This window comes from Phocoena phocoena, chromosome 19 (assembly GCF_963924675.1).
Source record: "Phocoena phocoena chromosome 19, mPhoPho1.1, whole genome shotgun sequence".
Classification (NCBI taxonomy): Eukaryota; Metazoa; Chordata; class Mammalia; order Artiodactyla; family Phocoenidae; genus Phocoena; species Phocoena phocoena.
The window spans coordinates 30,713,175-30,735,057 of NC_089237.1; the positions used below are offsets into that span (position 1 = coordinate 30,713,175).

Below are 21,883 nucleotides of genomic sequence, written 5' to 3' on the forward strand. Positions count from 1 at the left end.
AGTGTGTGTAGTGGTTGAGACCAGTGGCTCAGGGGCCATAGTGCTGGGTTCAAATCCCCGCCTCCTCCACTTTCTCAGGTCTGTGCCTCTGCATAAGGGGGATAATAGCACCTACCTCATAGTGGTGTCAGGATGTAAGCCCTTGCTAACTGGTAAAGAGCTGTGGCTGTTTACCGCAGCTGGAGAGAAAGCAGAAAGAAGCTGGTTCTCCCGTGGGCTTGGCGGGGGTCGCCGAGTTCGTTGCATTCTGCCCCTGACTCTTGTCTCCCTCGGTTTCAGGTGGGATGGTCCGTGGAGCCGGACCCAGGATGCTCCCGGGGTGTGGATGACCAGCCGCCCAGCCCCGCACGGCCCAGGCCCGGATGCCGCGCCCTTGTCTCCTGACCCGGGGACCCCGCCCGTCGCGGGACTGAGCTTCCAGAAGACGCCGAGCGAGCGGCGACGGCGCAGGGACCCGGGGGAAGGGGCTCGGCGCCGGCGGGAAACATTTTCCCCCAGCGGCTCGGCAAGATGACCAGCCTGTTCCGCCGGAGCGGCGGCGGCGGCGGCGGCGGCGGCGGCGGCGGGGGCGGCTCGGCGGCGGCGCGCGGGGCTGGGGGCAGCGCGGCCGCCTCGCAGGAGCTCAACAACAGCCGGCCCGCCCGCCAGGTGCGCCGCCTCGAGTTCAACCAGGCCATGGACGACTTCAAGACCATGTTCCCCAACATGGATTACGACATCATCGAGTGCGTGCTGCGTGCCAACAGCGGCGCCGTGGACGCCACCATCGACCAGCTGCTGCAGATGAACCTGGAGGCGGGTGGCGGCAGCGTCTACGAGGACAGCTCAGACTCGGAGGACAGCATCCCCCCGGAGGTAGGGGCACGGCCCCGATAATTCCCAGGAGCTCCAACAACTGTTTGAACCTGTTAGAGGACTTGGGTTATACTCCTGTCTGGGTTCTACCTAGCAAGCAGCCTTATTTCTCCTAGGGAAACGTACCCAAGTCAGCCCGTGGTCTTATTTTATGGGCAAAATTCATGCGGTCACTAAACAAACACTGAGCACTACTCCGGGGCTGTGCCAGGCACGGTACTAGACCCTGGGTCAGGGGTCATCAGAATGAAGGAGCCTGTCCAAAATGTAGGCACCTGGCCCCCACCCCAACGTCCCGAACCCCACTTCCGGGCTGGAGCTGTCTGGTCTGTATTTTCTGAACCTCCAGGTACCCGCTAAGGCCAAGTCAGAGTTTCTGTCCCCACAGAGTTCACAGTCCAGCGAGGACTAGAGGCAGGTGTCAGGCAATGGCAGCCCGGAGGGGTGAGTGCTAGGATGGGAGAAATGGAAGCAACAGAGAGGAAGGGATGGCTTCCCAGAGGAAGAGTGAAGAGTGAGGGAAAGGTGTGTGGGCAGAGGGAACAGCTTGTGCAAAGGCTCAGAGGTGAAATAGAGCAGGAATGTTAGGGAACTGGCAGCAGGACCTTCTGTGAGGATCCTAGAGTGAGCAGAGACCAGGAGGCCTTGCGGTTGAGAAGGAGTGTGGTGTGTTCTGGAGCGTAGGGACCCGTGGAGGAGAGCTTGCAAGTTCAGTTCCTCTGACCGAGGCGCGAGCGTTACCCAAGCAGTTCCCTCCTCTCTCCAGGAAGGTGGCACCACCCCACTGCATCAAGGCCCACTTGCTGGGTGTGGCCAGGCCTCCTAGGCCCCTCCAAGAGCTCAGTAGATGTCTGAGACCCCAGTCTTAGCAGGACGTGCAGTGCTGGGTGAAGAAGGGGCACTCAGAGTCTTTCAACGAGAGGGTCACTGCCCACAGGGGCATCTGGGACATGCAGCCATGGATAGGACGGAAGGACCCAGCAGATCGGATTCAGCTCTGCTCTTCACTGAGTCCCAGCCTGGGCCAGGCACCATCCTACACGCTTTAGGTGTATCATCTCTTCGAATCTCATAAACTTTGTGAAGTGGCGTTATTATTACCCCCGTTTACAGTGGGGAACCTAGACCCAGATGTGGCCTCAGAGTCCTTCTCAACACAGCCCTGCAGGTGGCTATTCTCCGTTCTTCAGAGTCATCCTGTAGGGCTGCTGCCTGGGAGTTCTCTCTCCGGATGGAGGAGAAGCCCTGTGGGCAACGGCACCTGGCTCATCCCTGTGTCACGCGCAGCACCCGGGACAGTCACTGCACATAGCAGGCACTCGGGGAGTATTTGTTGAATGAATGAATGTTGCTGCTGTCTTTGCGCAGCTTTCTTTAGTCTCTTTCCCTGGGAGAGCACTCCTTGGCTCTGCCTGGATTAGCCAGTGGAGGGAGTTTTGGAAAAACCAGATCTTCTTTGTGAAAGGGAGGTGTGTGTATGTGTGCGCAGATACATCCTTTAAGTGTGAGCTGGAAGGAAAGTTCTCTGCAAACGCTGACCCCCTTCCACAGTCTCATTTGTTCTGACAGTCTGGCAGGTAGGATCATATTTCCTTCTCTGTTCATGGCACCCACAGCCCTGTGACCCTCCGCAAAGCTTGCCTGATGCCCTAGATGGGCCTGCACTGTGTGCGCGGCTGTTTTCCCAAGAATCTTGCTTTCCAGATTGAGCCCCTTCTCAGCACCCCTCCTTGGCTGTTTCCCCAACCCCCCATCTTTGGAGCTCTGCGTGGGCCCATCGGCAGGCGGTTCCTGAGCCAGCGGAAAGTGCTGCGGAAAATTTATGAGCAGCAGCTGGGATGACGATAACTGCTGACTGAAAAAGCCCCCTCTCTGGGGGCTGATGGATGGTGGGCTGGCCCGAGGGGTATCCTTGCCACAGAGAAATATCTCCTGTCAGATAAATGGCCCAGACCTTGGCCCCCAGAGCACCTGGCAGGCATCCATCACCCACATGGAGTTAAGCCAGGAAGCCACAGAACCAAAAACTTCAGCACCTTTAGAGCCAGAAGAACAGCCTCACTGTGGCTGGTGGGGGAGGGGGCGGGGCGGGGCGGGGGGCGGGGGGCGGAGTCCAGAGACATGGCTGGGGTTACTTCTCCCTGGAGACTGGGGATCAGCCTTTCCGGAGCGTGCCTGGCCTGCTGTCTGCCTCCTTGGTGTTTCCTCATTCTGCTCCAGGAGTCTCTGATGAGCGTCTGGCTCTTGTAGCCCCAGGAGGCCGCGCTGAGGCAGGAGCGGCTGAGAGGGGAGGAAGCCCCCCTGCGCGGCTGTGGAGGCCCGATTTCTCTGAGCCCGAGGGGCGGCTGCTATGGGCCCCAGTCAGAGGAACCCCAAGCGGCTTCCTTCTGGGAGCAATTCCTACTGAGCCTTCCCCTCCTCGCCCGTCTCGCACAGACCGGCTTCGGGGGGGGACGGTCCAAGCCAGCCACTGAGTGGGAGGGGCTCGGCCTACAGGCCCCGGCGTGGAACCCTGTCCCTTAGAGCACTTGTGTGCCGGGCACTGGAGGTTGTGCAAGTGTGTGTCAGTGAGCAGGGCTGGAGTTGACAGTGTTCTCTCTCTCTTTTTCTTGTGGAAATTTGGGGTAAGGAGAGCAGTGGCCTGAAAAGCAGCTGCATTCTTCTTTCTCTGCAAAAGCATGTTTAAGTACTTTTTGCCTCAAAGGAAAGAACATTAGTGCATTCCAGAGCTGGAGGCCTCTTTGGGTCAGGCTGGCTGTACGTGTACAGAGCGTGGCAGTGCGTGTGTGTGTGTGTGTGTGTGTGTGTGTGTGTGTGTGCGCGCGCGCGCGCGCTCACTCACCCACCTGCCCACCTGCCGTGGTGTCCCTTTGAGACTGGGTGCCTGGGCATGGCTGGGCTCGGGCAGAGATGTGCCGAGGCATCTTAGCAGTGATTTCTGCAAATTCACTTGGGGTTCAAATTCTGGGCCAATTGACAGCCTCTGAGCCCTTCCCACATTCTTTGGTCTTGGAGGAGATGGGCACAGAGCGGGAGAGGAGGGCGCGGGGGTGGGGTTGTGTGACCTGGGCTTTCTCCTGCTCCAGACTCCTTTGCAGAAGGGTTCAGGTCAGTCCATATGGCAGGAAGCCCGGCCCTTGCCCAGCCTTGGCTTCTCCTGCCCCTTTCTCTGGCTCCTGGATGAGGAGAGGAGGCCAAGAAAGAGCCTGGGCTCTCCCTTTGCTGCTGTCTACCCTGAGAATCCAACCTGGGTGTGCAGGCATTGTGTCTGAATGAGGCACTCTTGCTGTAGAGACCACATCTAAGTTAAAGACTCAGGTGTAGAAACAGTGTGTGGCTCTTGCCATGTTAATCGGTCAACCTGGGCCTCGGTTTCCTCATCTGTAAAATGGGGGTAATGATCCATAGCCTACTTTGCCCAGTTGTTTGAGCTTCAGGTGAGATAATCGATGTGGAAGTACTTTGAGAGAGGGTAGGAATGATGTTAAAGTTATTTATCAAAAGTAACACAGGGACAGAAGAGTCCATGAGCCACAAATATGCAGCTCGGTGAAGTTTTATCAGCACCTGGATCAAGAAACATCAACAGAGCCTGGAATCCCCCCTGTGCCCCTTCTCAGCCTTCCCCACCCCCAGAGGTCACACTGCTCCAACTGCAATCCCTGTAAATTTGTTTTGCCTGTTTTTTACCCCCACGTGTTTATTTATTTATTTGGTTGCGCCGGGTCTTAGTCACGACAGGCGGGCTCCTTAGTTGCGGCTCGCCGGCTCCTTAGTTGCAGCTCGCCGGCTCCTTAGTTGTTGCCTGCGAGCTCATAGTTGTGGCATGCATGTGGGATCTAGATCGAACCCAGGCCCCCTGCATTGGGAGCGTGGAGTCCTGACCACTGTGCCACCAGGGAAGTCCCATGTTTTGCCTGGTTTTGAACCTTACTTGGATGGCTAACGCTGCGTGGAGCATCCCTCTGAGGAGAAGTGCTTTCACGTCTGCTGTGTGTGTTGGCATCGTGGGCTCAGAAGTAGCCCATGTGCTGAGCGTTAGTAGAGGAAGCCAAACGGTTTTGCAGAGTGCTGGTTATATCACTTTACACTCCCACTAGCAACAGCGGAGTTCCCTTACTACACATCCTCGCCCACACTTGATTTTGTCTAAATGTTATTTAAATTCAAGGAAGGATTGTTAATATTTCTTTCTTTGTCGTCTCTGATACAGATTTTGGAAAGGACCTTGGAACCTGATAGCTCTGATGAGGAACCCCCGCCTGTGTACTCCCCTCCAGCCTACCACATGCACATGTTCGACAGGCCTTACCCTCTGGCTCCCCCCACTCCACCTCCCCGGTAAGAATCCATCTCCTCTCAGAACGCAAGGCAATGGGGAAGGGGATCAGGGGTTGGGACTGAGTACAAACACAGTGGGAAACTTGACTGGACCCTTCGGTATACTATTGCACCAAGAACAGGCTTCTACTGCAGCAAGAGGCATTTTAGCTAGACACCAAAGAGAACTTTCAAACTGTAAGGATTGCAAGAGCAGACATCCACTAAATTCCTGCTCCAGACTAGATGCTATGATGAACGCTGGACAGGACACAGAGATAAACGACGCTCAGCCTTTGCTTTCTGGAAGTTTATAGTCAAGGGAGATGCAGATTGGGGATGACAAACGCGTGGAATGTGTACTCACACTTCCCCGCCTGAGCCCATGGCAAACATTACTAATTGATCACTGTGTTCCTTCCTGCTAAGTTGAGACAGAACCTCAGAATCCTCCTCAAAACAGCGCTCCCAGACAGTCATCAGTAACTGATGGAATGGATATCTATTTGCTATCCCTGTTCTAGGGATGTTGTGGGGATTTTTAAGCAATGGGAGCAAGTAAGTCTCTTTTTCTGGGGTAATTCGATAATTGGAAGCAGAAGAGTTAGGTCCCTGGAGACTTCGTCCAGATCAGGGACTCTGTAATTTGGAAGTTTAAAATGAAGCTAGTTGCCAGCTGGGTCCCTGGGTCTCTGAAGTGCTTGTTTTTCTGGGCTCTGTGTTTGAGGAGGGCCGTTGGAGCCCAGGTGCCTCTTTGTCCTGGAGCTGCTGGTCCTGAGAATAACTCAGGCCTGGGGTGGGGAGGGGTGTGGGGACATGATAGGACAGGGAACTTGTTCCAGTGGATCTTCCCTTCTGGGGATCTTGGGAGCCCTAGACGGTAGTGGTGGAGAACTCTGTGATCATACAGGTATAGATAATAATAACACCTACCATTTACTAAGTGCCCTTCAAATGCCTGAAACTGACAAGGTTCTTTACCTACGCATTCAAACCATCTAACAGTTTGTGAGGTAGGTATTGTTGTCATCCTCATTTTACAGATGAGGAAACTGAGCCTCAGAGAGGTTTCATAACTTCCCTGAGACTACAGAGCTGGGATTTGAACCCAGGTCATTTCTGACTCCAAAGCCAACAAATGCTCTTCCCTGCTGTGTCCTGTCATCCCCCTAATGAGAAAAACCTCTGTGATTGCAGCTCAGGGAGCCGATAGAGGCCTAGAAAATTATGGGGGGAGGAGGAAGGAAGCGTTGTTTCCCGTTGTTTCAGGGACAGGAGCAGAGCTGAGGTCCTCCATCACAAGTGACACCAGAGGCTGTAATGGGGCAAAGCAGGGGGTAAGTGGATAGGTCTGGGTGAGATCCTGGCAGGACTTGCAGCCCAGGATGGGTCATGACGCCCAGGGCTAAATGATTTTCCTTTGATATTTTTTTAATATCCCAAGATGCTTTTGCAAAAAGTTCAGTTTCTATTAGGCGGAATAGTTCTACCTATTTTTCAGAAGGGAAAACTGAGCCCGTAAGAGACAGAATCCCATTGTAAACCTGGCATGGATATCCTGGCCGCATCCTCCCTCCCCTCCTCTGTGTATGGTGGGGTGAAGTAGGGCAGGGGTAGTGTAGCCCAGTGATGGGAGCCCCAGTTGGGGGCAAAATGGCCTCAGCACTAGACCAAGGCTCAGGAGGTCTTACTCATACCTTTGGACAAGTTACTGCCCTTGCCTCAGGTTCAGGGGCCTGACCCGGAAATGAAGGCTTTGCTGGCCTGGGGGTGGACACAGGGAAGAGAACTTAGTTGTGAAGTCGGACGGAGGCAGAGTGTTCCCCCCACCCTGCCTCGTTTAGCTGCCTAACTTGTGATTCTTGAGGTGCCTTTGGCTCACTGCTTAACGTCTCTGAGCTTCATTTGCCTCGTCTGTGAAATGGGAATACTAATCCTCACCTCAGCACTCTTGTGAGGGTTGAACGAGGTATCGTGTGTGGGGCCGTTAGCACAGTGCCGGGTATGAACCAGACCTGTCACCAGTGCTTTACTGCTCCCTCCTGCCCCTGGCTGCACAGTGGGCCTCTGAGGTCAGCTCTGACAGTGAACATTGAGACCAGGGGTAAGGCTGCCCTCAGAGGCCAGCGCTCAGAAGAGGCAGGGCCAACCTCTGAGCACGTACCCCTCTGCCCCAGGGTTGGCCCTGCTAGGCCCAGATCCACCCCCAGCTCATTTCCAGGGCCTCATTCAGTCTCTCCATCCAGGACATGCATTTCCAGCATTTATGGAGTCACCTGAAGCATGTGTGGTACAGAGATGAATACAGCCCCGCCTTGACCTCTCAAGGAGATCAGGGTCTGGGGGAGGCAGAGACGCGCGGCAGGGTACAGGGAAGGCAGCCTAGAGGAACTGATGTCCAAGCAGTGAGCTGGTAAAGCGGAGGACAGTAGGGCGTTCCAGGCAAAGGAAACCATGTGCAAGGGCCTGGAGGCAGGATAGAGGGCACCATCTGAGGGAACTCCAGGGAGTATGGAATGTCTGGGTGAGGCTGGAGGGGTGAGACGATCGTGGAAGCCCTTGAGGGTCCTCCAAGGAGCTTTGACCTTATCCTCCAGCCAGGGGTTTAAGCTGGAGAGTGACGGGGTGAGGTTAGTGTTTTAGGAATCTCTCTCTGGCTGCTGGGGCCAATCAGATTTGAGTGGGGGGGTTGGGGGCAGGAATGGCCTGGCTCCCTTCTGCCACCTCCAGTCTCTGGGGTGCCTTTGAGAGTGAAGATGAAGAGGGTTTGGGAGCTGGCCCTGCTGGGGCGCAGAGAGGCAGGCTGATCCCAGGGGAGCGTGCCTGGAATGCCAGGATTCCTGGGCCCAGGTTTTAGCAGGATGACCTGTGTGTTCCAGGACAGGCCTGACCCCATCAGGGCCTCAGTGTCTAGTCTTTACCAAAAATCTTGCCTGGAAGGCTTGTTGCTGAAATCCTTCTGGGCTCTGATATCCTTTGGGTAAGCCTGGGGGTCTTATGGGGCATGCAGTTCTAGTTCTGGGGTCCAGAGAGCCCCCCCCTCCGCAAGCCTTCTCTCTCCTTCCCCTCGCCCAGCCTGTCCTTTCCTGAATGAATGACAGGCTCTGAAGCCCAGAGGCACCCCTCCTCACAGGCCACCTGCTGTTCTTCCATTGAAATTACAGCCTTGGAAGTTTCTTATTTGCCTCTCAGCTCATTTCTGACGTTCCTTTCTGACCGCAGTGGAGTTGCCTGGGCCGCCCGTGCTCAGTGTCCCCCTGGTTCTCACAGCTGTGGGCTGACCTCATCTCAGCCGGTGCCAGGGCAGAGGGCTGGGCCTGCCCCTCCTCCGGGACCGCGGGCCCAGCAGCGAGGGACACTCAGCCTTCTACTCCTCGTCCCCCCTCCCGACTTGGGTTTCAGTAACAAATGGCTAGAGGGGTCCAGCTGCAACTCCGGGGCTCCCTCTCCAGGGCTTTCCTGGGTAGCTGTGGGTGTGATTGAGTTGGGGTGGGCACCCATGTCCCAGATGAAGACCCTGAAGCGGGAGGAAGGGTGCCGGGGTCGACCAAAGAAGGTCCTCGAGTCCCAGAGGGATGGGGTATCCACCCCCTTGACTCTCTGGCCCTTGGAGAAAAATGAAGCCGCCGACAGTGATAGGAGGTGGATGAGTGATGGAGAAGGAAAGGCGCCCAGGAATGGGAGTCCCGGGCCGTAAGGCAGGCCCTTCTCTGGACCATTCCCGCATCTGTACAGTGAGAGGGTACCCAGGGTTCCTTGGCTTCTGTCTGAGTGCTGAGCTCCCACCAGGCGTTTAGCGGCTTGTTATCCTGTCTGCTGCCGCCCCCGCCCTTCCCCCTCGGCCGCCAGGCCACCCGCCCAAAATAGAAAAAGAAAGGAAGTTATTTCCATAGTCAGGGGCAGCCCGGAAAAGCTCCCCTCCAGTGAGGGGGCGGGCGGGATTCCTGGAGCTTGAGACCAAATCAGAGCCAGGCCCGAGAGAGAGTGGCTCCCGGCCCTCGGCTGCCTTCTCTGTGTGTCATTTCCCTGATTCAGCAGAACACGTGTCCTGCGGTTGCCACGCTGCAGGCTGCCGAGGAGCTGTGGGGAGCTCCTGGCCAGGCCCCAGGCCGCCCTCAGGCCAGGACGGCAGGGCGGGAGGCTGGGGGTCAGGGAGGCCACGTGCCAGGGTCTCCTTCCTCTCCTCTCCGCCTCGCTGTTGGCCTCCGCCTTGGCCCAGGGGAGCGGTTCCCCAGCGCCACTTGGAACAAGGACCCTTCCAATCCCACACCTCCATGTGCCTTTTCAGCACGTTGTTCAAGACAGCCACCCGAGGGGCTCCCACGCACCTGGGCAGGGAGACAGCAGCTTGTAGGAGACTGAGCCCCAGAGGGGACAGGGTCTCACCCAGGACCACGTGGCTGGCTTGTGGCTGCGCCAGAACTGGAGCCTAGATCCGCTTACCCTCTAGGGATCCTGGTGTCCTCATGTCCCCCGACCCTAGCAAACCAGCACTGGGACGGGCTGGGCTGCTGGCAGCTCTGTGTCTGTTCACTCGGAGCACGCCTGGCACTCAGCGGCCAGGAGGAGCTCGCGTCGTGCTAGGTGCTAGGGATAGAAGCGTGAAGGGCCGTGACTGCCACACCCACGTCAAAATCCACAACACGCAACATGTGCGCCGGCAACACAGAGCTCTCTAGGCCCAGAGGCCTCGAAGGCGCTGAGTAGTTGAACGTCCAGCGCGGCGGAGCCCAGGCCCAGAGGCTGGGGGTCAGCCGAAGCCTGGTTGAGAAGGGGAGCTAGCGTGCTGGGCCTTTGTGCCAGAGGCAGCGGAGGCCACGGGAGACTCTGGAGCAGCAGTGCCGGTCTGAGCAGGATCTTGGTGTGATGGGCCAGGACACCTGTGTTTGGGCCTGACTCTTCCCTCCTCCTCGTCACCTCTCACCCTGCAGCATCGACGTGCTGGGCTCCGTGCCCCCTTCCGGCCAGAGGCGCTATCGGAACTGGAACCCCCCACTGCTTGGCAACCTCCCCGAAGACTTTCTCCGCATCCTGCCCCAGCAGCTGGACAGCATACAGGTAACGGAGGATTCCCCCGCCCCTGGCCTGTGCAGCAGCTCTGCTTGCCCACACCGTTCATGGCAGCCAGTGTCACTCCCTGCTGTTTAAGCCCAGGCTGAGCTATTTCTGTTGCCCTGGGTTTGTAGGGAAAGAACACTGAACCAAAAGCCTCATTTCCTGTCTGGGCCTGGAGGTTTCCTCTTCCGCCCAGGAAGGTGACAGCCCTGAGGATGCTCCCTGGCTGCAGCCATCACCCCAGGCTGGAGGGAGGTGGGCAGGGGCGGGGGGTGGGGAGCTGTCAACAGCAGGGGACCAGAGCACCTTCCTTCCCTTCCCTGGGAAAGGTCCAGGGTGCTCCTCCCCAGAGGCTGGCCCTCTGCAAGGGGTCTCCCCTGAGACAGCTTAGATAGGGAGAGCTTTGCGTTTGGGGACCCTGAACAGTTCACAGATCACTCTTCAGGACTATTCAGGTTTTGATGAAGGAAGGTGGGGGGGGCGTCCAAGGTGGAGGAGGTGGGGAGTACTTTTTAAGCCCTTGCTGCTTCCTCAGCAGACAGGGCTCTGGCCTGTTAAGTTAGATAGGAGGTGCTGGCCGCAGGGTGCGGCCACAGCATCCTGGGAAGGACACGTGTACCCCCAGGTGCGCGTGGATGCCTGTGCAGCACGTGTCCTTGTGAGTAGGCGGTCCACATGTTCGCTCCCCTCCTCAGGCTACCTCCGGGGCCTCCAAGCCTGCGATCACAGAGGGAGGCCGGCCCCTCACGGCCGGGCCCGGACCCCGGGACCAGGAGAACCGCTGGAAACAATACCTGGAGGACGAGAGGATCGCGCTCTTCCTGCAGAATGAGGAGTTCATGAAGGAGCTGCAGCGCAACCGCGACTTCCTCCTTGCCCTGGAGAGAGGTGGTGCCCCGGGTGGGGCGCTGCGGCCGCTGCTCCATGGCGAAGGAGGGGCTGATGTTGGCTTTAGCCTTGGAGCTCGGGGTGGCCTCTGTGCTGTTGAGTTATTCTGGTGGGAGCCCCAGAATTCTGCCAACAGGGACCTGAGTCTCCAGCCACCGCTTCCCTCCTCTGGAACTCAGAGAGAGAGAGGGGTGCCCTTCCCTTGCTCCCCTGCCTGTCTGCTCTGTGCCAGGCACTGGCTTCGGTACCATATGTCTGGAGCTCCAGGAATAGAGTGATTGGGTCCGTGGGTGCCTCCCTGAGAAGAGGACATTAGAGCAGGGGCTCTTGAGTTTTTTGGGTGTTTGAGTTGTCCTTGGGCCCAGCACTCTACTGCCCCCAGCCTGGCTGCCTTCCCCCCTCAGGGCGGGAGTGTTTGATGGGGGTACAGCGAGGGGCCTGTGGGAGAGGGGTGTGTGTGTGTGTGCGCGTGTGTGTGTCTGACTGTTTTGGGGGAGGGAGCACAGTGTGCAGGGAGAAGTCTGGCCTGAGACAGAGGAGGCCCAAGGCTGCTCCCAGCTCTGCATTAAAGGTGCTGGGGGTCTCGGGCTCTTTCCTTTTTTTTTTTGCGGTACGCGGGCCTCTCACTGTTGTGGCCTCTCCCGTTGCGGAGCACAGGCTCCGGACACGCAGGCTCAGCGGCCATGGCCCACGGGCCCAGCCGCTCTGCGGCATGCGGGATCCTCCCAGACCGGGGCACGAACCCGCGTCCCCTGCATCGGCAGGCGGACTCTTAACCACTGCGCCACCAGGGAAGCCCGGGGTCTTTCCTTTTAAATGAAGGGCTGGACTGTCTGACTTGCCAGGGTCCTTCTCATTTTGACATTCTGACACTGCAGGTTGTCAGGGCAGTCGTTTCCGTATCTTTGAGAGTTTCTGGTTCTTTGAGAGCCCGTAGGCGTCGTGTGTGCATGTGTGTGTGTGTGTGTGATTCTGGGGGTTTGGCCTCTAACGACCTCCTGCCTCTCAGCGCAGGCTGCCCCTGGGTGGGAGCTAACTTCCCCAACCAGAATGTGGTCCTTTTCCAGATCGATTGAAATACGAGTCCCAGAAATCTACATCCAGCAGCGTAGCTGTGGGAAATGACTTCGACTTTCCCGCTCCTGTCCCAGGTAACCTCGCCTTCCTAAGAGAGAGGCCTGGAGGGTGTAGGGGGCTCACACCCCAGCTGTGGTTTGCATATTTGGAGTTTGGGGGTAGGCTGAGGAAACAGGCTGGTGGGGAGGTTTCTCCCTCTTCTCCATACTCGCCGAGAGGGAGATGGCCCCTCCACTCAGCAGCCCCGGGTTCTTACCAACCCAGCGGCTGCTGCGACCCACACCCGGGATTGGCCAACGGACTGGCTGAACTCCTTGGAGGTGCCTGGAGCACGGGCAAGAAGGGGACACACCACACCACGTAATGTCCCACGGGGTGTCGGGGTTGGGGTGGCAAGGGACTCAGAGACTGGGTCACTGCCCGGGGGGAGCTTATGGTTTTACTGGGAACAAACACTGGAGATGCATCCAAGAAACAGGCAGAATGAAGCAGCAGCAAGGCTGAAGACACACTTGTTAATTATGGCAAAAACATGTTGGCGGGGAAGGGCAGGATCAATCTGGGAAGAGCTCATCCATTCATTCAGTACCTGGGGAATATCTGCCACAGGCCAGGCTCTGCCTTAGTGTTGGAGGAATAGAATTGGAAGCTTCATGTCCAAGGTGGCGAGAAGCAAGAATTGCCTCAGTGGCTGAAGTAGGGCCAGGGGTGGACAGCAGGCTGCTGGGCTGCATGGACGAGGGTCAGGCTGGAGCTGGGGACACCCTGAAGTTCCCGGTTCCATACTCGACATCTGGACTCTGCCTGTGTGTGTGCACAGTGGCCCCTGGTCAGCCAGTGCCCACCACACACACACAGGCTGCCCGCCTCAGAGGAAGAATCCGCAGCTCTTGCCCGAAACAGATCTTACATCGCGTGGTAGAATGGGGGAGGGGGGCAGAAGGATGGGGAGCTCAGCTGATCCCAGCTTGAAGACAGAAAATCCTGTCGAATTGATTCATAAGCGACAGGCTGGGAGCTTAGGTCCCACCAGATACGCATCTGGGGGTTTAACAGCAGACTCTTGTCCTTGATCCCAAATTAACCATAGACACCGGGACCGCTGAGGTGGATCAGAATGACTCACAGGGACTTAGCAGGCAAGGTGACTCGGGATTAGCGTGGGAGCTTTAGAAGGGCGGTGAGGGACCCAAGTGGGTGCTGAGTGAACGGGGAGACTCGGCGCACCATGTCAGGACGCAGGCAGGCTGGCCACGTGCTGGTGAATGTGTAACAGCCTGTCGGGGTGCAGGGGAAGCCCCAGTGCTTAGCATCTGGTAGCTTCCATGGTGTAAACACTCCCATCGTGGCTGATTTCAAGCTACCAAAGGGCCTTCACGGAATGCAGAGTGGTCAGAGGAACGGACAGTTGGGAGCCTGCGGGAGCCGGCCCTCCACACATACAGACCAGACCACTGACCCATTTTACAGAAAAGGGGAGAGTGAGGCTTGGGTGGAGAAAGGAATGCTCCTTGAACCCCGGTGTCCTCCTTGCTATAAGCTCCCTCCTGGTTAGGGCAGAAGCCTGCTCTTTGCTCCCTTCCTCAAGTGGAAGGGTGGGGGCTGAGCCCCTGTCCCGTGGGGACAGCCCTGACCCCCCTCCCCGGGCCTTGGGCAGCCACTGGCCCTCAGAGGTGTCTTCCCCCTTCCAGGAACCAGCGACAACAACCCCGCTGCGTCTGAAGATGCCTTATTCAGGGACAAGTTGAAACACATGGGAAAATGTGAGTCCAGCGCACGCCCCCTCCCCAGCTCTTCTAAGACAGGCCTGTGGCCTCCTGGGAGGGAGGGAGCCACCCGGAATTTTAATGCAGCTGACTCTTGGTGAACCAAAGTGACATTTTAATCACGGGCTGGCTCCCTCAGCTTTCCTGCCTCACTTCCCTGTGCAACTGAGTCTGGATACAAATTAAGTTTTAAATCCTCTTGAGCCATCTGTCTGCAGAAAAATAATAATGTGCTGGACACCGCGCCCCCCTGCCCCCCGCCGTTTTAGAGTTCACATTCTCTGTGGCTTGTGGGGGCTTGGCCAGGCCGGGCCTGAGTGGGGAGGCCCAAGCTAAGTCCACGTTCTGTGGGTGGGCGGTCCACCGGGTCAGTGGCCCCTTCTCACAAAGTCCTGCCAGCCGGGTCCCGCCTTCCCCTCCACCCCACCCCCCAGACACACAACCATGCGTGAATGAGGCTGCCATCCTTTCAGGCTCCATTTCAGAGAAAATCTCGGATTAGTCATGGAAATCCCAGAACCAACCCTGGAGGTGGAGAGGGGAGAAGGGGAGGTGGCAGGAAGAAAGCCAAGATGCGAAGCCGTCTGTCACAGCTGGGGAAGGAGGAATACCCGGATCTCAGCTGCTGGCTGCGGTCCCTGGCCAGGCTCTCGGTGGCCTGTGCTGCCTCTGCCGGCCGACCACTCTGCCAGGGCACCAGCCTGACCCCGGTCTGCGATGGCTGTCACCTCTTCCCCTCCCCCACCAGCCTGCCCACCTGCCCCAGTCCTGGGGGGCAGCTACCTGCTGCTCTCGCTGCCGGCTCACAGGTCTCTCTGCCCCTAGCCACCCGGAGGAAGCTGTTTGAACTGGCCAGGGCCTTCTCGGAGAAGACCAAGATGAGGAAGTCAAAGAGGAAACACTTGTTGAAGCATCAGTCGTATCCTTTCCAGCCTGGCACTGGGTGGCAGTGGTGGATGCGAAGGGTGCTGAAAACCTTGGGCTGGACTCCCTGAGGCTGCACCCTCCCCCGGAGTGGGACCGGGCCATGTGACTCTCCCCTCTCCCACCCTGGGCCCTGCTGCCAGCCTGGCGCTGCCCTATCTCTCTTTTTTTTTTTCTGGTACGCGGGCCTCTCACTGTTGTGGCCTCTCCCGTTGCGGAGCACAGGCTCCGGACGCGCAGGCTCGGCGGCCATGGCTCACGGGCCCAGCCGCTCCGCGGCATGTGGGATCTTCCCGGACCAGGGCACGAACCCATGTCCCCTGCATCGGCAGGCGGACTCTCAACCACTGCGCCACCAGGGAAGCCCTGACTTATCTCTTGACACCAGTGTTGACTCCCATCACCAGGCATGGGGAACAGGCCAGTGTAGGCCCCCTGTAGGCTCAGAAGTTGTCCTACCACTTTTAAACTTTTTGTCTGGGGTAATCTGCGTCTTGAGAGAAAACTTCGTCCTTCCATGGAAATAAGCAAACCTTTTCCTAATTTCTTTTTTTTTATATATAAATTTATTTATTTTATTTTATTCATTTTTGGCTGCTTTGGGTCTTCGTTGCTGCATGCAGGTTTTTCTCTAGTTGTGGAGAGCGGGGGCCACTCTTCGTTGCGGTGCGTGGGCTTCTCACTGCGGTGGCTTCTCTCGTTGCGGAGCACAGGCTCTAGGCACACGGGCTTCAGTAGTTGTGGCTCGCGGGCTCCAGAGCGCAGGCTCAGCAGTTACGGCGCACGGGCTTAGCTGCCCCACGGCATGTGGGATCTTCCTGGACCAGGGCCCGAACCCGTGTCCCCTGCTTTGGCAGGCGGATTCTTAACCACTGTGCCACCAGGGAAACTCCCCTAATTTCTTAAGTTGAATTGATCCACAGACCTTTCCACCTCCTCAATTCACGTGTTGGCCCTGCCTTCCCACTCTTAGTTCCTCCAGTAAAAATATGGTTTTCCACAATTTTACCCAGACTTCCATCCATGCTTGTCAACCAGGGCCCAGGATATTATTATAGAAGCTGAGCAGCCAAAGGAGAACAGGGAGAAAGTTCCTTCTCTGTCCCCAGAGATGGGAACCGGGGGAGAGAGTCAGCGCCTGGCTGCTCAGTTGACCCCAGGAAAAGGAGCCTGCGGGAGGTATTGGGGAGTTTGGGGGGATAAGGCTGGTGCGGTGAAGGCCTCCTGAGCTTGGGACGGGGGTGGAAGTCCAGGGACAGGGAGTGCCCACCCATCCCTGGGACAGTTTTCCTGAATGGCCCGGCAGACTGGGGGCTGCGGCATCAACAGCCAATCTCCTGGACGACGTGGAGGGCCACACTTGTGGTGAGGCGGGGAGGGCAGGGAAGTTGGGGCTCTGAGTTGCCTGTGATGGGTGGTCCTCCAAGAGGAGGGCCTGGGTGTTTCACAGGTGAACCCAGACTGTAAAGGAGGGGACACCGAACCTGGGGGACGTATCAGGGTTGGGGGGAAGGCGACCCAAGGAAATGGGTCCCCCTCGTGACTTGGTCCATATTGCCTCTCCCTTCCACTCCTGAAAAGGGGCCCAGCCACATCTCCACCTAAATCTTTACCTGGAGCACAAAGCACCGAGTGCTGTTGCTGGGGAATATTCTCTGGGGACAGAGAGGCCCACCCACATGGAAGGGCCTCCCCTTGAGAACCACGCGCTGGGCAGTTTCAGTGTCTGGGGCCCAGAGGCCTTCCAGCGTTCATGCAGTCCCTCCCAAAGGCGTGTGGGCCAGCAGACACTGCCTCAGACCTTCCGAGGCCCACAGCTGAACCCTGATCCTCAGGCCTCAGAGCAGAGGAGCCCTTTGGTGGTCAGGAGACATCCAGAAACAAGGGCTAGAAGGGCCTTGGAGGTCATCTGGACAGTCCAACTTCCCCATCTCATTTTATAGATGAGGAAACTGAGGGAAGAACTTGTCCAAGGCCTCAGAGCTCATCGATAGAGACAGAGCAGCAGCCAGGGGTCCTAACCCCGCACCGTGCCCAGTTGCCCCTCACCAGACCCGCACATCGCTCCCGGGGATCAGCGTGTGCCCCGGCAAACAAGGGTGGAGAGAGTTGGCTCATCTGTCTTGCCCAGCCTGGGAGACGTGTCTTGAGTGAGGCCCTGCAGGGTGGAGGGTGAGGTGCTTTCCTCTGCTTTTCAGACGAAGACTTCCGGGGAAGGCGACAGGAGGTGCCCAAGGTGGAGGAAGCACTAAGGGAAGGACAGTAAGAGGTAAGGTGCAGGACTGCCCTGCCCCACACTCCAGAGGGTGGTCTTCCCCGTGGTCCAGAGGCACCAGGCTCAGGCAGCTAGATGGCGCAGGTCCGGGGTTTTTTCCCTTGTTACGGCGGGGGGAGTGTGCATGGGGGAACTAGTGTTTTGCGTTATTTATTCATTTGACAGAAGATAATCACACCTGCCTATGCCAGATGCTAGGGACAGGAAGAGAAAAACCAGCTTTGACCTTGAATAGTTTACAACACAGCTGAGAAGAGAGTCCAGGATACACACAGCACACTAATTTAAGAAAAACTGAGATGGCCTCACCCGGCCACGTCCACACAGAACTCTGCCATTGCCTCGGGTTTTGGTGGTGGGGAAGATGAGGGAACGGCCCCTCTCAAGATAGCTCTGTTTCTGGCTGGAGCCATGGGCCTCCAGGCTGCTTTTCCTCCTCTATCCCAGTGCATCCCTGGGGAAGAAACAGGGAATGTCAACACCTCCTCCAGGGCTCAGGGGAACCTGTCCCTCTTCCAGCCCCTCCCCCACCAGGAAGCTGCCTGCTCACCCTGCCCCCAGCCGCTGTCCTGGTCCCAGGGGTCAGCTATCTACAGGGCTTTTTTTTTTTTTTTGCGGTACGCGGGCCTCTCACTGTTGTGGCCTCTCCCGTTGCGGAGCACAGGCTCCGGACGCGCAGGCTCAGCGGCCATGGCTCATGGGCCCAGCCGCTCCACGGCATGTGGGATCTTCCCGGACCGGGGCACGAACCCGTGTCCCCTGCATCGGCAGGCGGACTCTCAACCACTGCGCCATCAGGGAAGCCCTACAGGGCTTTCTTGAGCTCACGGTGTGGCAGGTATGGCCCTGTTTCAGGCTATGGAGAAACACTTGCTACCCTCAGGGTAACTGTAGTGGAGGGGAGAAACCAGAGTGGGGAGGACACAGCCAGGAAGAGTACAGGCGCCCTCTCCCCTCAGCCTGGGCGGCTGGCCTTCACGTCACCTCTAGTTGACTCGCCACCCTCCACCAGGCCCTTCCAGACCTCTTCTGTTCTCTCAGGCTCTCCTCACCCATGTTGCTGCACCCAGGCTTCCCAGGTATCCAGAATGCTGAAATAAAGCCAGCCGAGGGGAGGACCCCCGCCTCCCGTGCAGTGTCGCTACCACTTCCTTCCCACTGGTCCCCCGGGAAACATGCTGGCCCAAAGCCACCCCTTATCAGGACCTTCCTCATCATTTCTTTCTTTCCTGAATCTTCTAGCTTTTCCCTTTCCTTCCTCAGGTCTACATCATCCTCGTCCCATCTTAAAAACCAAGAGTCCTCAATATTTTCCATCATCACCCAGTTTGCAGAAAAGCGCATCCTCCTTCACCCATTGCCAGCTGGCGCCCCCACCCCCACCCCCAGACTGTCTCAGGATCACCTGCCAGGTCCTGGGCCTTTTCCTATTCTGCATCCTCTGGTGCTGTCTCTGCACGCCATGCCCATCGTCTCCCCTGAAACTGCCCTCCCTTGGCTCCTGTGGCCCCAGGAATCCTGGATCCCCTTTCTCTCTGCCGTTGATTCTCTGTGTGCTTTGGGCTCCCGTGGCTCCTTCCACTCCCTCAATCCCAGCTCTCCCCGTAGCTCTGGGCTTGACCCTCTTCAAAGTCTCCTTACTCCCTCTCCCTAGCGGTGCCACCAGCCGCTCTTACAGCATCAGCAATACTTTTGTGCAGTTGGTTCCCAAATCTGAATCTCCATCTTAGTTCTCCAAATCCACTCCACGGCCCCAGCTGTGCCCACGATGGTCTTTCTAGCCCTGGCTGTCAACTCACTGAAAGCTAGACAGTCCCACTTCTGATTTCCTCAGTTCATTTCTCTTCTTTACTCCTCGCATCACTGCCCTGGCAGACTCTCATCACCTGGTTAACAGCTGCTGGTCTCTTCACTGCCCCTGCTCTGTTCACCCATCACCAGGACACCACTATAGTTCCATTTCTCCCTTGCTCTCTGAAAGGGTCTTCCAAGCGAAGGCTCCTCAGCTTGGTGTGGGGGGTCCCACCAAATTCTGATCCCACTTTACTTTTCTGCCCCTACAGGTGCCCTTGCTGTAGCTCAGCTGGGCTACTGCTGTATCACAGAACAGGCCAGGCACCCAGGCACACCTCTCAGCCCTTCACAGACAGCTGCTTCACCCCACCCGCCCCACTCCATCTCTAGCTGCCAGAGTCCCTGCTGTTTTGCAAGTTGGAATGTTTCTAGGAGCTTGGATTGGTGGGTGTGACCGCAGGCAGAGTTCCAAGGCTGACATAGAGTCCCTGGGGGAAGGAGAAGCCTCCTGTCTTTAGAAGCTTCTGCCCAGAACCATCTCTCCAGGAACCAGTGGTGAGGAAAGACCCCTGGGCTCCACTGAAAAAGACTTCTCCCATCCCTTTTTCCTGCCAGATGCAGCAGTTTCTCCTCGCCGGAGACCATCTGACCCGGTAGAGGCAGCCACAGAGCAAACCGGCCCTCCGCTGAAGAGCCCAGCTGCAGCCGGACGGATGGTGCTTGAGTTCTGAGGCCCAGTGGTTCTCCAGCCACAGTCCAGCCCAGCCACTGCCACTGCCATTTCCCAAGGGACTTAGAACTTCGGAGTTGCATGCTGTGATTGGAGGAAGGGCCTGAGGGTGGAGGCAACAGCCAACCACAGTCCCTTTCGTAGCCAGGCTGTTCTGTGGGGAACGAGTGGAAATGTAGGATCTAACCCCTCTTCTTAAAAAAAAAAAAAAACACCCAGAAAACTGGCAAAGGTTGGAGTACCCAAAAGGGGAGGATGATCCTACCAGAGGCTCGTTGGCCTGAAGGTGGAGCCCCTGCCCCCCTCTTGTCCTGGTCTCTCCTGTCGGGCCACAGACACTGCCTGATCCCATACCCCCATCCGCAGCTCCCTTCTGGGCACCTAGGGTCCTTTATTCCCATGGCCTTCTGCATCTCAGTCTTTCCCCAGGGGTGCTGGTCCTTGGCACTCCCCTGCACGGAGCTCTGGGTGAGAAAGCCCTGGGCAGTCACTCGGGCCCGCTCTGAGGAGTGATGGGCCACCGCAGGGAGGTATCTGCTGAGTACCCTGCCTGGGCACCTCGGGCTGCCTCTGTTAGGGGCTGGCAAGGGCCCCCAGCAGGGATGGGGAGGCTGGCCACCCCGGAGCTGGTGGATTCTAGCTAGGCAGGGGTAGTGTTTACTCTGACAGAAGACAAAAGTCAGTCCTGGATGGGATCCTGTAGTCCCACGACAGTGGGGGCTCCAGGGGCTCTGACGACCCAGTTGGACTAGAAGTTCTGCTGTCATTAAGGGTGGGCAGCGGCCAGTTCTTTAGTAACCCTGAGAAGGTGCAGGACTGAGGGGCAAGAAGGAGAGGCTGCCAGCCAGGCCAGAGCCTCTGGGGCAGAAGGGCTTGCTGGGTGCCCCTTGCCAAGAGTGAGAAGGCAAATGGCCAGGAGGAAAACAAGGGTCCTACGAACCTGACCCGGCACCAACCACTGCCAACGGGAGGGAGGGAGGGAGGGAGGGAGTGAGGGAGGGGCAGCCGGGCTTGCGTGGCCCAGCTGGAGGCGGGAAGGCGCCGACCTCGGGAGAACCGGGGAGCCGGGCAGGCACGGGGCTAGGGCCCGAGCGGGGAGCCAGCCCAGCGGCACGGCGGTGGGGCGTTGGGAGCGGGCGCCAAGCCTGGCGGGGCTTGGTGGCCGTAAGCCACCTCGAGATAGTGAGGGCGTGGCGGGCTCCCCGCGGTGCCGGAGGGGGACCCTGGCCCGGCTCAGCCTCCCGAGCGAGTGCGGAAGTGCTGCCGCCCTCCAATCCCCACCGGCCCCCAAGGGCTCCTGATGACCGGGCACAGAAGAGGGGGAGCGCCAGTCGCCCCCCACCCCCCACCCCCCGTCCGTGTGTGTGGCTTTGTCAGTTTTTTTGTTTTTGTTTTTTCTCCTGCGTGTGGGTTTTATCTTGGAGCAGTTTCATAGGAATTCGTGTAATAAAGACTTGGTGTTCTCTTGGTGCTCTGACGTGGCGGCGCGTGGGCTGACCCTCCTCTTCGCCTCCCCCTCCCCCCGGCACCCCGCGCCCGTGGGCCGCCTGCCCGGCCCCGGGGCTCGGCATCCCCGCAGCGCCCCTCAGGTGGCCCCTGTGCCGCACCGCAGCCTCGCCCACCTGCTGGCGCTGTCCGCCTTCCGGTTTGCCTGGGAAAGTAAGTAAACCGCTGGCTAACAGGCCAGGGAAACACCAGTCTGTTGCGAGCGCTCCAGCCGGTCACCTTCCTAAATAAACGGAAAGCTGCCGGAATAACGTCTCGCCTGGAGCTGCGGGGATGTGCAGTGTCAGGCTTCAGAGGGCCCGCAGACATCTTCCAGTTCAAACCCCTCTCGCTTTCCCTACTCCCAGGCTTCGGTGAACTACCTCCCGCGCCAGGGAGCTCGCTGCGAAAGGAGGCGGCTGGTGCCCTTTTCAGACAGGGCGGTTTTCAAGGTTAAAAAGTTCTTCCTGGTGTCGAGCTGTGGGCCTCCTTGTGGCTTCAACCCACACAACTTATTTCTGGGCTCCGAGTCACCCAGGCCAAGTCACTGCTTTTCCTCTGATGCCATGATTTTTTGTTTGTTTTTAATATTTATTTGTTTATTTTATCATTTACTTGGCTGCACCGGGTCTTAGTCACGGCACGCGAGGGATCGGGATCTTCGTGGTGGCAGGAGGGATCTTCAGCTGCGGCATGTGGACTCTTAGTTGCAGC

The 21,883-nt window shown here is 58.0% G+C and overlaps 1 protein-coding gene across 1 annotated transcript; it reads left to right on the forward strand.

Moving 5' to 3' along the window:
- The first annotated feature begins 510 nt into the window (after positions 1-510).
- CUEDC1 (CUE domain containing 1) lies at positions 511-19,881 on the forward strand. Its single transcript, XM_065897719.1, has 10 exons — positions 511-855; positions 5,069-5,196; positions 10,107-10,233; positions 10,926-11,118; positions 12,186-12,269; positions 13,887-13,958; positions 14,787-14,880; positions 16,192-16,250; positions 17,084-17,154; positions 19,570-19,881. The coding sequence occupies exons 1-9, from the start codon at positions 511-513 to the stop codon at positions 17,149-17,151; spliced, it is 1,170 nt and encodes a 389-aa protein (XP_065753791.1). The 3' UTR covers positions 17,152-17,154; positions 19,570-19,881.
- Positions 19,882-21,883: the final 2,002 nt, after the last annotated feature.